The 16,439-nt window shown below is 34.0% G+C and overlaps 2 protein-coding genes across 15 annotated transcripts in view; one reads left to right on the top strand and one right to left on the bottom strand.

Annotated features, from left to right (window-relative positions):
* The first annotated feature begins 913 nt into the window (after nucleotides 1-913).
* Nucleotides 914-3,619, top strand: LOC106783995 (N-alpha-acetyltransferase 20). 3 transcript variants are annotated; one of them, XM_014743057.1, is made up of 7 exons: nucleotides 914-1,278; nucleotides 1,400-1,424; nucleotides 1,636-1,726; nucleotides 1,854-1,983; nucleotides 2,064-2,200; nucleotides 2,280-2,372; nucleotides 2,521-3,619. In XM_014743057.1, exons 1-6 carry the CDS (start codon nucleotides 1,226-1,228, stop codon nucleotides 2,363-2,365), a joined length of 522 nt encoding a protein of 173 aa, XP_014598543.1. In that variant the 5' UTR covers nucleotides 914-1,225; the 3' UTR covers nucleotides 2,366-2,372; nucleotides 2,521-3,619. The 3 variants fall into 3 exon arrangements, with proteins under 3 accessions (XP_014598543.1, XP_014598542.1, XP_014598545.1); XM_014743056.1 differs by lacking the exon at nucleotides 2,521-3,619 and having other exon boundaries at nucleotides 2,280-2,446; XM_014743059.1 differs by lacking the exon at nucleotides 2,521-3,619 and having other exon boundaries at nucleotides 970-1,001; nucleotides 1,408-1,424; nucleotides 2,280-2,446.
* LOC106783994 (uncharacterized protein CG43867) overlaps nucleotides 2,516-16,439 on the bottom strand; it is a 131,333-nt gene continuing 117,409 nt past the window's right edge. For 6 of the 12 annotated variants that reach the window (XM_014743044.1, XM_014743045.1, XM_014743043.1 and 3 more), the window contains exons 4-21: nucleotides 12,584-12,751; nucleotides 12,258-12,443; nucleotides 11,950-12,152; nucleotides 11,111-11,348; nucleotides 10,774-10,951; nucleotides 10,448-10,684; nucleotides 10,048-10,339; nucleotides 9,687-9,960; nucleotides 9,209-9,598; nucleotides 8,918-9,136; nucleotides 6,413-6,705; nucleotides 5,932-6,265; nucleotides 5,621-5,860; nucleotides 5,414-5,550; nucleotides 5,190-5,319; nucleotides 4,897-5,106; nucleotides 4,673-4,808; nucleotides 2,516-4,600 (exon numbers count right to left, since the gene is read on the bottom strand). In XM_014743044.1, the coding sequence (XP_014598530.1) occupies nucleotides 4,536-4,600; nucleotides 4,673-4,808; nucleotides 4,897-5,106; nucleotides 5,190-5,319; nucleotides 5,414-5,550; nucleotides 5,621-5,860; nucleotides 5,932-6,265; nucleotides 6,413-6,705; nucleotides 8,918-9,136; nucleotides 9,209-9,598; nucleotides 9,687-9,960; nucleotides 10,048-10,339; nucleotides 10,448-10,684; nucleotides 10,774-10,951; nucleotides 11,111-11,348; nucleotides 11,950-12,152; nucleotides 12,258-12,443; nucleotides 12,584-12,751 (3,930 nt within the window). In that variant the 3' untranslated portion in view covers nucleotides 2,516-4,535. The remainder of the gene's footprint in view (nucleotides 4,601-4,672; nucleotides 4,809-4,896; nucleotides 5,107-5,189; nucleotides 5,320-5,413; nucleotides 5,551-5,620; nucleotides 5,861-5,931; nucleotides 6,266-6,412; nucleotides 6,706-8,917; nucleotides 9,137-9,208; nucleotides 9,599-9,686; nucleotides 9,961-10,047; nucleotides 10,340-10,447; nucleotides 10,685-10,773; nucleotides 10,952-11,110; nucleotides 11,349-11,949; nucleotides 12,153-12,257; nucleotides 12,444-12,583; nucleotides 12,752-16,439) is intronic. The other 6 variants (XM_014743051.1, XM_014743054.1, XM_014743052.1 and 3 more) reach the window with 6 other exon arrangements.

Here is a 16,439-nt window from a genome sequence, read left to right as displayed (position 1 = left end):
CTTAACGAACGAAAAAAAGTCAGCCTCTTTTTTCTTCATCTCGTTAGAAATAAGATGCAAATTAAATAGGATGTTCGCGAAAATTTATTAACGTACTGTTTTAATGACGAATACAAAGTGGGCCAAAAGTTTTTGTTTCTTTATGGTTTTTTTTCTTTTTTTTTTAGGTACGAATCATTATATTAACTGATTGATGGTACGAATGAGTTTTTAAGATATTTCATATGTTTTTTTTATACGTATATTTTCTATTGTTTCATTATATTATTTTTATATTATATAATTAGTATTTTAAATATAGAACATATACATGTGGGGGAATTGGAAAGATGTAAAGGTGAATGATGAAAGAGATTTATGTAGGGTTGAAAATGAAACGGTCAGGTAAGAAATGGATATGAAACAATACAGAAAGTAGAAAATATTGGGCGAGAAAGAAAAGAAGTGACTTGAAATAAAGCTCGCGCGTGTGGTTGAATAAAGTAATAAAGTAAGTAAAGGGTAGTAGGTAAAGTAAAGTAAAAAAGTAAACAATAATAAGTAAAAATGATAGTTAAAAATTATTTGAAAAAAAGAAAGAAAAAAAAATAATATATTGGATTTACTTTTGCTTGTTATCCTATTATTTTTTGGTACGCTAATATTATAGAGAAACTCTCTTTCTTTCTCTCGAAAATAGATAGTCTTCGCTTAGAAGGTCATAAAATAAAAAAAAAACCTACATTTATTGTCTCCGGATTTGCAACAGGATTTCCGGATTTTTTATACTTGACATTAAATATCAATTTCATACTTTAACTCATTGCTTATTGCTTACTGTTCATGCAAATGCAAGGTTCTTTTTAAAAAATAACCAATAAAACTAGAAACCGAATAAATATTACTAAATCTGAAGTCTCTAGATAAAAATTATATTGTTGGCAGCCCTATTAGGGGTTTACCATTCTGAGTGTTGATAGTCAATAATTTTTGACAATTTCTAACCAAGTGTATTGTATTGTGTTAAGTATAATTTTAAATAACAGATTAGATGATAAAATCAATTTTATTAACATTTATATTTAAACAATAGTAAACGACGTGTTAATTAAATTTTATTAATTTACCTTTCCTTTTTTTCTAATGGAATTTTTCTCCGTTTAGTGATAAGTTACTCGTATTATTGTTTCGTGATAAAAGTTTTATTTAGTATCATAACAGGACCTTATTTCTTTTCTAAGAAAAGATGACTACGCTGAGACCCTTCACGTGCACCGATTTATTCAAATTTAATAATGTGTACGTAAGTTATACGAGTTATTTCAAACAATATCACTTTATAACCTAACTTTTTCTTTTTCATTACGTTTCGTTTTAGCGTGTATTTATATTACTTAATTCTTTTTATTTTGTTTTTTAGGAATCTAGATCCACTTACGGAAACAGTATCCTTTTCATTTCAAATATTAATTAAAATACACAGCTATTATTTTAGAATTATATAATAATGTATATATATAAATCCAAACGCACGCCATACGTGGATGGGTTGAAAAGTATTGAGCCTCCTATTATAAAAACAATTTTTTTTTCTCGGTCAAGCTCACTTTTATTATTTGACATCCTATATTTTTCTTTAATTTTTTATTTCTATAGTATGGAGTCTCCTTTTATATGCAATATTTGGCACACTGGCCGGAATATTTCCAAGTTGCTGAATCACCAAGTGGTGAAATAATGGGCTACAGTAAGTACAAAGATTTCCTTCCATGAAATAATTTTTGTAATTTATATTTTATGTGCCGATTTAATAAAAATGACACCATAATGTATTTATATAGGATTATTATGTTCTTTTTAATATTATTTTGTAGTTATGGGAAAGGCGGAAGGTATTGCAGAAAATTGGCATGGTCATGTAACAGCTCTTACCGTTTCACCTGATCATAGAAGACTTGGTCTTGCAGCAATGTTGATTAAATTTCTAGAAGAATTATCGGAAAAGTAAGTTTTTGAAATAGAGAAAGTTTTTTAAATGAGAAGCAATAAACAGGAGAATAATTACATGTGTGCTTTGTTTATAGGAAACAGGCATACTTTGTGGATTTGTTTGTCAGAGTTAGTAACAAAGTGGCTATTAAGATGTATCAGCAATTGGGTTATATTGTGTACAGAACAGTATTAGAATATTATAACGGAGATCCTGATGAAAATGCTTACGGTAATTATTTAAAAAATTTAACAAGATAAAAATGAATTTTTAATACGTTAATTTAATATCTTTTGAATATATTTTCAAGATATGAGAAAAGCACTTTCAAGAGACGTGACTAAAAAATCTGTAATACCATTAACGCATCCTGTTAGACCAGAGGAGGTCGATTAATCCTAAGGTACACTTGCATATTTTTGTGTATTATTAAAAATAAACAGGAATAAAAAAGAAACATTCATTATATTGCATCAATTAATCTTACTTAGTTTCTAAGATGATTTCTATTAAATTAAAAGGTAAAGGTACAGGTTTTCTCTTATCCGCAGATTCAAGCAGTTTATTTTGCTTTTCTGTACAATAGTACAATATTTCCTGCTTGTCACCGCTCATCATGCCTTTATGCGCCACTTTATGCGAATAAATAATAAATAGAAATGTAAGATGGTAGGCTTAGTAGAATACTATAGACAGCCATCTACGACATACAGGTTGAATAATTTTTTCATGACGATTGTTATTTAATGGCTGTCTTCTTCTTCTCCATATTGACTCTACTACATTTAAAAACTTAAGCCTAATATATGATATTTACAGAATGAATGATTTCACTGCATCATGATACAAAGGTGCTAAGCACCTACATAATAGTATTTAGTTTGCGTATTATAAAAATTAAGGACAAAGTGTCGTTCTTGCATATCTTTGTACTGTTTCCAGTATTTTTTCTGAGGATCTCGAATAATTTATATAAATCTTTAATGCGCCAAACGAAGCTGTGCATAGATATTATTTATTCGTCTATTCTGCTCAAAGGGATGAGGCACGATCATACTCAGCCTATCTCAAATAATAATATCAAATTATAGAAGTTTTGTACGTATTGTACGATCAAGCCCTACTTCAACTTTATATATTCGCTTGTGTTTTACTAATGAGAAGGAAGACATTAACTAGTTACGTAGGACACACGTTCAAGCCGGGTACAAAACTTCTATAAGAGAGAATATTAAATTAAAATTCGAATAATGTGTATTTCTTTTGCGTTTGTGTTTTCTTTTACTATGCAGGAACGATGCTAAAAATGTTAAATAAAATATGTTCCCCTTTACATCTATTTGGTCGTGTCTTTATATAAACAAAAAGATATTCGTTTACATATTAAATAAATATAAACTATATGAGACTAGCTATTTTATCAGAATTATATAATAATACAATATATAAGAAGTTTTGTCACATTACTTTCGGTATATAGAAAAAATCTTTTCCGAGGTCCGTCGTCGAAGTGATTGAAAAAACAATAGCTTCTCTTTATATTCCTTATCCTCGTCGTCGTTCGGTATTCATAATCATTTTTTAACAGATAATACGATACGCGGAAGAAAAATTGTCAAAATGTCTCCAAATCAATAGCATCTCAAAAAACATCTTTTTTTTTTTCTGTGCTCTGACAGTATAGGAATTCAGTTCAATTCACACCGTTTTTGTTAAATTGATTTTTCACATACGAGTTGTACAAAAGCTGTTGTATTATTACCGCACTTTGTTTGGCAAGAAGTACATTTTCTTGTCTTTTTTTTTTTATTTATTATTAATTTTTATTTTTATTCGACATGCTCTCTCTCTCTCTCTCTCTCCTATCAGAGAGTAGTAGTTATCGCATATTACTTTTTCTTTATCTGCGTATTTCTTTTTTCTTCTTCTTATAGTTATTATTATTTTGTTTTAATACTAAATTTCTAAACACATTCAGTAATTCTGATTAATATATATGTACATAGTACGTGATACATCACATAAATTTAGTATTTTATACTAGAGATTCGTATTTGGTATATAAATACGGTAGCAAAACGTTTCCGCACGATGCTCAGCTTTTTAACATGAAATTATTCGATGTAATTAGACATACTAATTAGGCAGTGTTACAAATCGATTCGAGTAATTTTCAGTCATTCTGTTGCACCATATATACACATGGTATATGGTCTCTCTGTGCTATATGCGCCGTTAAATATTTACACAAAAGTCATCTACAAGCTTCCATTCTAATTTACACAAAACACAACCAAAATAACTGCTGCACTCACTGCTCTCTCTCTTTCTCTCTCTCTTTCTCTCTTTCTCTCTCTCTCTCTCTCTCGTTCTAGTGCTATCTGATATACCATTCGCACAAATAGTTTGTCTGCTATTTTCTTCTTTTTTTTTATCCTTATAATACAATAGATTATACCTTTGTATATAAAGTTAGTGCCTTGACAATCGGTCAATCGGTCAAACTTTGATAAGTCAGTAAACACATTCTTTCACATCATTCTCAAATATAATCCAACCAGTCTTTTTAAGGTCTTTGGTGATCTGGAGTTGATTTCAAAATATCCGGCTGTGTTGGAAGACAACTTGAACCTAAAATAAATGTTGTCAAGTAATAATCTTATTCTCTTTTCATTGAAATAATATAAATAATTCTTTACAAACCAGTAGCAGGTCTAAGAGTCGATTTTATAGATCTGTGTGAACCATTGCGTGTTAAAGTATTCATTTGAGGGGTGCCAGGTAAAGCGTGTCCAAGTGCATTCATGTAATCAGCTATTAATAGCGTTATCTCTAATATCTGTAAGCCACGCGTACATTATTTTTATTTATTCGAAAATCATATAATTTAAATTATATGAAAAGATGTTCTTTTTAAAATCGCATACCTTCGGTTTGGAAAGAGCGAAAAGAAGTTTTTGTTCCGCGGCACCCTCGTCTGGGCAAGCAACCAGCATGAAATCATCTAAACAGCCTCCAAAAGTGACTATATTTGCGTAATTATAACGGCACATTACTGCCATTGTTTGTAATTCGAGTAACGTTACGCTATCTTCGTTAACTGCTATCCAAACGGTTACCGGATCATTTTGTTTCAACTGGAAAATATTATTTTCGATGATTTATCATGTATATTTATTATACATTTAAATTATTTTTTCGCATCAATGATAATATTTACTTTAGCTTGATAAAGTGTAGCTCCGAAAAAAGGCCACTTTCTGGTACACGTTAAATATATACGAACACAATCTAATACACTGCGTCCTCGTAAAGCGATCCATTTTTCTTGAAGTTTCTCCTGTAATTCTCTGCATAACAATTTTTTATTTACGTATTAATGTTTAAAGATTTTTATCTCTAGTAATATCAACATGAATTTAACAATCATTCTTTTATGTGTACCTCAATTGATCACCAGTGATGTTGATCCGATAGCGTATTGGAAAAAATTTATCTAATGCTTGATAAACTAAATGATGCGGATTACTTCCAGGACCGCTTCCACGTGCTTTGTCGTTATTGTATTCCCCAAAATCGATCTGCAATGTAAAGAAACATAAAAAAGATCAAGTGGCTCAATGTAAAAAGTGAATTTTGACATAAACAGACCTGTGCCATCAATGATGCAAGCTCAAAAGCAAGATCACGGTTCAAAGGAAATTTTCCTTGTACTACTTGTTGATTTACTTGATAACACAGTAATAATCTTTCCCTGTCGGTTTCCATTTTAGCTGCTTGCCTCCAATAACATCGCGATTTGTACGTCAATTGTATAACTCTAGTATTTTCAAATTTACCCGATCTTTTTTCGCGCAAAGCTGTCTCCCATTTCGAAATAATATCACAAAGCTAAAATAAAATATTAATATAGAATCATAATTTGTCCGATAAACGTATAGTTACATTTCTATATTTAATACCTTCGCTTGAAGATCGATAAAATGTTCGAGATCTTTTTCTATAGGATCATCACTGAATAATGTAAAACCCGACTGATGTACGTCCCGACAACCAATCTCTTGATTTAACGTATTTATAAATTCCTCTATCGTAGTGCTACCATCGAAACTGACTACTTGATAAGTGCCATTTAAGAAGTGTACAGGTATAGCATGTGGCAAGGAATGATGGTATGGATTTTTCATCAATATAGAAAGTACTTCCATACGTGATGGTTTAACTTCCCTTCCACCGTTCTGCAGTGTTCTTTCCAAAGCTCTCTCGCAGTAGGCTGCGTATTTACCACATTCCGTTCTAAAGACCAACCAAAGAAAGAAAGAAAGAAAAAAAAAAAAAAAAAAAAAAAAAAAGAAACACAAGCATTAGTAATATCATCATCATCATCATCAAATGCAATAGAAAGAAAGAAAGAAAAAAAAAAAAAAATAAGATGATATTTACTTGCTGTCAGCATTCCTTTGCAAGTGCAACTTCAAATACCACAAAAGCCGATTGTTCCTTGGCAGAAATAGCGAGACTGCCAGTGCAAGTAGCTGCCATCCTTGGATAAGAACGTACTGGGCAGGATTAGTTTTGCAATCCAAGATAGTCGATGTAGAGTGGCCCTGCGTGAGCGGAGGACTGTGAGAAGACGAGGCCGTCGATTGTGCGTCCGCATTTTCACCGCTGCCATTTGCCGCGGGACTTTGCGTATCGCAGGTGAAGAGCGATTGCGTGGCGCAGAGGAGGAGCTGCTGCAATGGTATGCTGGCATACTACTACATCCCTGTACTGAACCATACCTATTCTATCGTCTACGTCTTCTCGATGAGACTTTAATATCGTCAAATATTTTTCTTTTCTCAATATTTATCTTTTTCTTTTTTCTTTTTTTTTTTTCTCTTAAGGAAGAAGCTTTCATTTAGCAAGGGGATTTTTTAATTCATCCAAAATAAACAATTTGAAATAACATGAATTATGACATGATATATATATATATGTATGTATGTATACACACATATATATATACATATACATCTAATGAATAATTTTATTTTCTATAATAATTGTTCAAAATAAGAAACTGTAATAATTCATCGAGTCTCGTGAGACTGTATTTTGTTTAAAATGCAATGAACCTTTTGTTTTTTTGTTTTCTTTCTTATCAATGGCAAGTAGTTAGTATATTATTATAATATATGTGAATGGGGAATCGAATTATATTCCAAACGTAACTCTATATGTTAATCACAATAAAAATGCATGGACCGTAAGATCGATGAAATTAATAAATGTGGATGTGATAAAAGCGCTTTTAAAAGGCCATGTGAGTCTGATTTATTTTTCTATTTTTCTTTTTTTTTTTTCTTCTTTTTTTTCCACAGATTTAAAAGAGAAAGCATTACCCTTCCTTGCGCTCATTTTTATTAATTTAAGAAAATGAACGTGATTTTTATTTTTTATTTTTTTTTTTTTATTACTTTGCCAAGCTGTATAAAAAATATACATGTATATATATATATATATATATATGTATATACATGTATATTCTCTAAGACGATGCGAATTTTTGATAGAATTTTATATTTTGCATACTACGATGAAAGATTTCCGTAAAAAATGATTCACTAATGGAAGATAACTAGCTTTAGTTATTTTATCGTAAAAAAAGATAATTTTAATAGTTTGTTTGTTTGTTTTGTCTGTTTATTTGTTGGTTTGTTTGTTTGATTGATTGATTGATTGATTTGTTTATACGGGCGATCAAAATCTAATTCTCTAAGCAGCATTCAAACAGAGAAAATATCTTAAAATATGAGCTATTGCAGAAAAATAAATAAAAGAATCGTTTGAGATAGAGAGAAAAATAAAACAAAACAACAATCTAAAAAAGATGTTTTTCTGTGTGTGGTTCTTATGTACACCAACATACCATTCTGCAAGTGTGTGTGCCGCAGAACGTATTTTGACAACTATTTTAATATACCATATATATATGTATATAATATATGATGCGAAACGCTTTTTTATATGATTATTGTAGAAAAAAGAAATAGACAGAGAAATGCGATCTATGATTAATAATGAAAAGAAAAATTATGGCGTTTGCACGATGAGAAAATTGTCGAAATATGTTCGGCTCACATGAAGGGCGTCAGGTTGGGTGAGGTGATCGGGTATGATGTATAAATATTAAAAAGTACGATTCGTATAGTAAAAACGTAAAAAAAAAAAAATGGAAAAAAAATATATAATCAACAAACCAAAAAAAACTTATTATAAATTAATAATATGTCCAGAAGAGAAAAAACAAACGCATGCGGTTTAGAAATATATATATATATATATATATAGATATATATAAAAGAGCCTAGGAGCAGCACACTCAAAGCGGCAAATGAAAATGAAATATGAATGAATTGTTAAAACTAAAATTCTTTTTTTTTTTTTAATTTTTTTCTTTTTTTTTCCTTTTGTTAAACTTCGTCAAGTATTATGGCGAGAAAGAGAGAAAGAGAAAGAGAGAGAAAAAACGCATGGCTCTACATGGTTAATCGAAAGTAATAAAGTTAGTTTTTCTATATATATAAGAGATAAAAAATAAAAAAATAAAAATTAAAAAAAAAAGATAAGTATTTTTTGATATCTCGCTTATGTGAACTGAACGATTACGTATAATACTTGACTAAGCGTACCCAATGTACCATTTTTTTCTTTTTTATTCTTCTCACACAGAAGCACATTAAACTTTCGAACGTGTATCACGATGCAGAATATTTTTTTTTTTCTTTTTTGTTTATAGTACAAAAGCTACTCGTACGAGACGAGTTAACATATATGTGTATATGTATATATGTATATATGTATATATATGTATATTCGTACGATATTATTTCGCACGATCCAGTCAATTTGAAAAAATGGTACAGGGCAAAGAGTGTTTGTTAAACAATAAGCAGGACTTACAACGCGCGCAGTACCCAGCGACACAAGTCTGGCGGCCTTTTTTACCTGTACGCCCAAACGGTGTTGTGTGTGACGACTTGTCTGCTTTACCAATGCGCATATAAATTCCGATTGAAGTTCAGGCTGATCTAGGCATTGCTGTAACGCATTTTGTGCCAGGACCACGTGGTAATCAATGCCTGCTTGTTCTACCGCAACCGACATAAACAGCTGACAAGCCTATTGAACAATACGATTTTGGTAATGTTGTGTATCAAAATATGATACACTTGGAGATTTGCTAACACCAACCTTGAAAAGTTTAATAGCTTCTGTTTGCAAGGCTTCGGATGTCAAACTAGTTAACGGACTGGTAATATTTTCCTTCGTATGAAGTAAAAGAGGATGTCTCCAGAGTACACAGCTAGGATCACCATCAGTTTCCATTAACCTTTGCACCAACTGTTCGTATTGAGTTCCCGCGCTTGGTCCACCACCCGAGACAACCGTCAAGTGGTATAACCAATTGTCTTTATCCTGTTTGTGAGGCATTAACAAATACGTAGGACCTTGATGCGTTGGAAAGATTCCAATCGTTCTTTCGTGAGGACACTCGGCGTCTCTTTCCTCGCTATCGCTGTCTGACACGTGCTCCACTTCCTCCACTCTGGCGTCTCTCATATTTATCTGACCGATAGGATTCTAAAAAACATAATTAAAAAAACAACATACTTGATATCCAATCGTTAAAAATGTTATCATTGATATACATATATACATGTACACTTACCGTATCGTTTGGGCACTTAAAATACAGGAACATTTTTCCAATGAGAACGCACCAGCACTTCTTGGCGTGGCCATTTTTGACTTTAGTCAACCAGCCCTGTATCGTAGGTTTGTTGTCTTCCTTACTGAGAAGTAATTTAGTTGCGTTCCGCCTTTGTACATTCTGTAGAACTCTAATCCAATCTTCCATCGTCGCAATGCAATCCGCAGTTAGATAATAGGTCTTCTTGCCGGTAGAAATTTCGAAAGTAGCAGCACCTTCCGCCCTATTTATCCTTATCGAATAAAGAAAAATATCGTTAAACACTTTGACAATAAAATAATACAAATAACATTATCAAATTGACGTGATCATTATTTACCTGCAAACTTCATCCAACACAATTTGACCCTGAGGTTTTCTATTGACGTCATTCTGACTTTTCCAATAAGTGAGCACTCCGTTCTTTAAAACGAACCATCTCTTACGCCAAGTTTTCAACTTTCCACCAAGTTTAGCCAAGTGTCCAGTCTTTTCTAAAGATTCCTGTTTCTTAGGACTTTCACCGGAAACTCGCATCAAAAGACTAGGCATGCTTGACTCGAGAGACGTCGAGCTCAATGCGTCAGGTGGTATGGCATAATCTTCTGACAAGCCAGATTCAAGTGAGGTATCTGTGAAAAGGAAAATTTCGAAGTTGCCGGGAGTTCGATACTTTCCAACGAGAATAACAGAACTAACTAGGACAAACAAATATAAAAGATCATTATCTAGAAACTCACCACGTTTTACGCTTTTACTGGGAGAACCACTGGAGCTTCTTTTCGCTGGACTTAAACTGCTAGTCGTTTTCACGCTTTTCGATGGACTACTCCCACTACCGAGAGAAGAATCTGTATTATCTGAAGAACTATTGGTAATTCTAGTATTGGTTTCCGTTTGATTCGGATGTTCTTCACCGTCCGAACTGTCATCGGAACTGTCACCAAACGGCATTGATCTGATTTGGCTGGCACGTCCTAGAAAACAAATCGAAATACAATATAGTGTATCTCAATTTAAAATTATATATAATTTAATTTAACGGTAGTATATGTGTTATATTTACCTTTAACAGTAGCATATACTGGAACCGATATATCGCAATAGCCTTGAGAATTATGTGCCGTTAAATTATGTCCAGTAGTAGCTTGAGAATGTTTCGATGAACTGGTTGTGTTAGTCATCGAAGATGGTGCCGATTCTTCATTCGTTGGTGGACCGATGCCAAGACCACCGTCTGCCACCTACGAGAAGATATACGATTGTGTACAACAGAAAATAGAAAGAAAGAAATAAATAAAGAGAGAAAGAAAGAAATATAATTTAAGGACAAAGTTTCTCAACTCCATCTTCAAAGTTGAAAAATACGCGAAGAAACATAGGAGTCTCGTACGAGACGTTACCTGATATATCTTTGCTTCCCAACTGGGAAATCTATGAAGAGGCGGTGTAGGTGGTCTGGGACCTTGTCCACTGTTCTGTCCCCAATTCATTCCTTCTCTACTTGGCGTATAAATCTCCGCGTAATCGTGCACAGCCTCAGAGCTACCACTGTCTCTACCACTAGTCTCGGAAACACCTGGTATATTGGGCAGCATCACCAAATTTTCCACGGCTGCCGCTAACTCCTCGGAGAGTAAGCTATTGGAAAAAAAAATGAACGAGTAACAAGGATAGAACAATTTTAATAAAAAAAAAAAAAAAAGAAAAAAAAGAAGAAACAAAGTAGAAAAAGAAAACAGGTACTTAAATTAAATTAAATAAAAAAAAAAAGAGAAAAAAAACATCAGAAATAGAAAACAGATTATTTGTCTGATGATCAAAGAAAGAAATTAAGAAAAGGCACGTGCACGCGCGTGAATTGTTAAGCGTGATGTATCATCGGATCGATAAAATAGATTTTTAATCGAATAGAACGGAAAAAGAAATAAAAAAAAATAAAACAATAAAGAATGAAGAAACAGAAGCAAGATTTCGAAAATGACACAAGTCGAGAGATCCCCGCAGGAAGTCCCAGGACGTTACAGGGTACCACGGTTCGGAAAGTCGGGCGCCGCTATTACGTCGTGAGACCTCCCAAGGAGAATCAGGGTACGTTTGATCAACGACGAATTCAAATGATTAGATTGACAAAAGTCTGGTGATCTATTAAGAACGGATAATGGATGATACATAGTAGGAAAAGTAAGGAAAGTTATTAAATCGGTTTCTAATTTTGATAAAAAGATGAAAGCTGCTCTACCTCGAATCCATGTTGGTGGTTGGTATTCCACGTTGAATGGTTCCACACGCGGAAAGATGTCTTCTGTGCTTGCTACCGGTCTGTGGTTCGGCTACGGAACTTTGAACGTTTTCCGGTACGGTCTGTGGTGTCCCTTCTAAGCTTTCCGATCGTCTACGCAACGTTGGATCTACTTCCAATGAAAGGGATGCCCTCGTTGGTGCCTATGAACAAAAACAAATTCGTTTTAATAGGATATCGTACGTGATTTCAATCATTGAACAAAATCATGTTTTATTTGATTTTTATCAGATCGTTATATTACTCACAGGTGGTTTCAAACCGATATTTGTTATGTGATTACGCAATAATTCCAATTGTTGATTGCACTTGTTATTCTGCTCCCTCAAATGTTGATTCTGTTGTTCGAGTTCCCGTAGCTTATTGGTAACCCATTCCTTTATTCTAGCGGCTTTCGCCTCAACTTGTCTCGCATCTTGCAGTCTTAATTGTCTCTAAGAACGATCGAAGATGACAACGTAGACGATAAAATACGATAAGGTCTTATCGAATAATTCGTAGAAAGAAATTGACGATAAAGTATATAAACGTATTTACCGATATGAATAATCTAATAAGAAATATGATTACTCACCTGTTCCTCGACCTGGGTCTCTAATTTCGAGATGCAAGCACATCTAACGTCCTCGAGCTTTTCATTCTGTGTGCCGGAAGTTGACGGCAACGAATGAGGCGGAGAACCAACGCCGGATGTGCTCAGGCAGTATTCACCCTTCACCAGCCGCTCCTCCATCATCCGTACCTTAGAAATACAATTGTCATCTTTCTTTCCCTTTTATTTTTTTAATTACTTAACGAATCTATTTTTCTCTTTATCAATTCCAATTGGTAATTCTAAACGACCGCGGAAAAAGGGAAATAGAACTAACGAAAAAAAAAAACCCAAGAAGAAAAAAGTGAACAAGATGAACGCGCGTACGCACACTCCGCGGTACTCATCGAAGGGCTACCCGCGTGCGGGTAGTGTGTGTCTTTGCGTGCTACCCTCGTGCACCCCTTTCTAAACGTGCTTTTCGGTTCCGTAGCAGCTGTCAAAAATCGATATCGCCTTAACGCTCGACGTAAACCGACGCAGAACAGCGACAGAGTTGCGTCCACTAGCACACAAGGGGAGTATATATGTATATATATATATATATATATATATATATATATATATATATATATATATATATATCGAGAAAATCAATACGCTCACGGTAAAATCCTACGACCGATGAATGTTTTCCTCTCGTTTTTCCCCCCATGCGTCTTCTAATATCGATATTTCATATTTTCTTTGTTCTACTTTAAAATCCATCTTTTTATTATCCGTCAAAGATATTTCAAAACGATATAATCGTAAACGCGGAATAAAATCGATAAATTTTATTTCTTTTATATTATGTTTAAACAAGAAAAAGGTATTTCCCTTGTAGATCGTAGGAACCCTTTCAAGTTCACACTTAGTTTCTCGAGTACCCTCGAATGAGAGGACTAATGATAAAAAGGAAAGAAACGAGGAGAGTACCGAAGTCCTGTCGTTTCCCACGAACGTTTTGCAACCCCTTTTCATTTGAGAGAGAGAAAAAGAGAGAGATAGATACAAAGAGGGTTGGAAGGGTAGGCAACCCCACGCGTTGTTCATCTTTCTCTCTTCCTCCTTTCGTTTCTACACCCTATCTCGTCGTATTTCCCTTCGATTAATCGTTCGAGAAGGTATTAAAACGAATCCTCAAAACTCGGTCCAAGCCTTACCTAAATTTTGAGGAGCCATGGTAACTGATCGATCCTAGTTCCTATTCTGCTTTCTCAAATTTATATTAATTTCTTAATGTAAAGATAAACAAACAAACAAACAAAAATGCACAATACGATTCGATTTAAAACGTTCTTTTAACCGAATACATCGATCACTAGTTTTAAACAAACAATTATTCGAGATAGTCAACAACAATTGACGAGGACAAAGAAGATAAAATTGATGATGATGATGATGATGAAGAAGAAGAAGAAGAAGAAGAATAGAACCGTGCTGGTTTCGAGATCGAAGCAAACTGAACGAACTCGAAGTACATAAACCGCGGGGGTTTCCTAGAGGCGGTGAGTCACGTTGGCTTCTGGCCAATGGGAGAATCGATGGTGATATCGTAGGAGCCGTATGCATACACGCGGCACACACCATCATCCTCTGACGAGACGATGACCCTGAGAGAGAAAGAGAGAACAAGAGAAAATGGGAGAAAGAGAATCGAAGAGAGCCAAAGTCGTCATTTCTCTCTCTCTCTCTCTCTTTCTCTCTCTCTCTCTTTATCTTTAACGACGACAAGACCTACATGCATGCGCATCTCTTCTTTACTCGACGCGACTATATAGTCAGTCGTAGCCAATCATGATGATCTGTTCAAATACAAGCTTCGATGAAAGTCAAGGACGCTGATTGGACATGTCACTGACCTACTCGCGTTAACGATAACATCTTAAAGGGAAACATATTGTCGTGTATCAAATCTTTTTTTCAAGAAATATAAACTCTTTACAACTTTGATGATAAAGTTCGAACCCCTTTTTCTGTTTGATCGAAAATAACAGGAGTCTCATGAGATAAGGCGTGATGTGGGTGGGAAGGGGGGGAGAGGGTTCGGAAGGAAGGAAGGAAGGAAGGTTGGAGATACTGCAAGCTACGGAAGCTGCCTTGAGATTTATCGATTTGTGCTATCCATGGTGAAGCGTAGACTTGCGTGGGAGACTCCACGATGATCACAAGAGGGATGAGATTAATGAGGAAGAGACAAACAGACAAAGATAGAGAATATATGTATACGTTAAAGTAGACAGAGATAGGAAGAAACTAATTGGAAAATCGTTAAAATTAATTAAAATAAGTACGAATGAAAATAACCCGATGTGTATCAACACCCACCATCATCATTCTGTGAACACCCTTTTTTTCCCCTCTCTCTTCCTCTAGCCCACGTGGCTCGTGCACGCGACTCTCTCTCTCTCTCTTTTTTTCTCTCTCTTTTACTTCTTACTTTACAATCGTAAAATAAAGATTGTCGTGGAATATTCGAGGGAAAACATTCCAACGTGACAATTCGATATGAAAGTATTTTTTACTTAGAATTTAAATCGTCTAAATGTTAATAGATTATTTCAAGCATCATTCAATTGCGCTGAGATATTTGTCGGTATAATTGAATAGAAACATAGAAAAATAAAATGATGAATTTTTTTCAATCGTACGAATGGAAAGATAAAAAGAAATCGTTGTGGATAAAGAGTGAGGGGGTGAAAGTCGATGAGGAGTCGGCGTCGTACTGAAATATTTAAAGAGAGAACCTCGAGAACCTTCTATTACTACTACTATTACTACTACTACAATTACTATTCTATTTACCATGATAGCTTTTTTACTAATACTAATAACACACAACCCCATTACTGCAACGGATGAGAGAAAAAAAAGAAAAAAAAGAAAAGAAAATAAGGGGGGTGGAAAAATAAAAAAAACCAACGCCTAAACGTCTCTGCGTTATACGGGATGATTTATTTTGTTTGTTGTGTGTGTGGTGCGCGGGTGCTCACTCACGGGAAGTGCAGGATTACTCACGAATTGGATCCTTGCCAATTCTTCTAAAAGTTGCGTCCCGTCGCGTCAAAAAGCCGACTGACTCGTCGTCGTTAAAGTCACAGAGACGCGTATATATATATATACCGTAAATTGCCTCTTAAATGCTATTCTTTTCGAGAAAAGCTTTTTTCTTTCTTTTTTCTTTTTTTATTATAATTTCTTTTAACTTTTTTTTCATCCGCGTGCGCGCCACCCTGATCGACACAGGACAAAAGGACGTTTCTTTCAACGTGGGTTGGTTTTCCTCCTCCTCCTCCTCCTCCTCTTCCACCACATTTTCTCTCGCGTGCTAAATGTATTTTTATTTTATATATTTTAGGTAGTACGTACACGCGTAAAATCAGACATGAGACAGAACGGAAAACAATTTCGTTTCATTTTTAAACTTCGAAAATATTATAATATTCTGATCGATTTTTTCTTTCATCGAAAATATCATTGTTCACGTGCAATTAAATTAATAAACGTCGTTGAGAAATATATTTCTTCGAATGATAAATAATTGGTTTAAAAAACCAAGAGAAAAGAGAGTAAAAAAAGATAAGAATTACGCGGTATTAATTATGAAAGAAACGTAAGACGTTTAAGCACGATACAGTGAAGAGAATAATAATAACACAAGTGGCCAATGTACTTTAATTAAGATAATATCTGACATATCAAAAGAATCTCTTTTTTCAAGTTATCGTTAGTAGAATGTAACTTAAGAGAAGCTTATAAACGTATTCACCGTATTCTGAATCACGAGTAGTGAATCACGAAAGACAGGGGAAATTGGAGCGACGATATGTGACCAGCTCTCTCTCTCTCTCTCTCT

This window comes from Polistes canadensis, unplaced genomic scaffold (genome assembly GCF_001313835.1).
Source record: "Polistes canadensis isolate GaletaPanama2010 unplaced genomic scaffold, ASM131383v1 scaffold_28, whole genome shotgun sequence".
Taxonomy (NCBI): Eukaryota; Metazoa; Arthropoda; class Insecta; order Hymenoptera; family Vespidae; genus Polistes; species Polistes canadensis.
The sequence above is the reverse complement of the archived record's forward strand: the minus strand, read 5'-3'. Positions and strand labels throughout refer to the sequence as shown.

Bases quoted from the DNA above. Each gene is read 5' to 3' on its own strand.
- LOC106783995 (XM_014743057.1), top strand. From the start codon at position 1,226: ATGACTACGCTGAGACCCTTCACGTGCACCGATTTATTCAAATTTAAT. The intron at 1,984-2,063 runs GTAAGTTTTTGA...CTTTGTTTATAG, and splicing joins CTAGAAGAATTATCGGAAAA to GAAACAGGCATACTTTGTGG. The intron at 2,201-2,279 runs GTAATTATTTAA...TATATTTTCAAG, and splicing joins TCCTGATGAAAATGCTTACG to ATATGAGAAAAGCACTTTCA.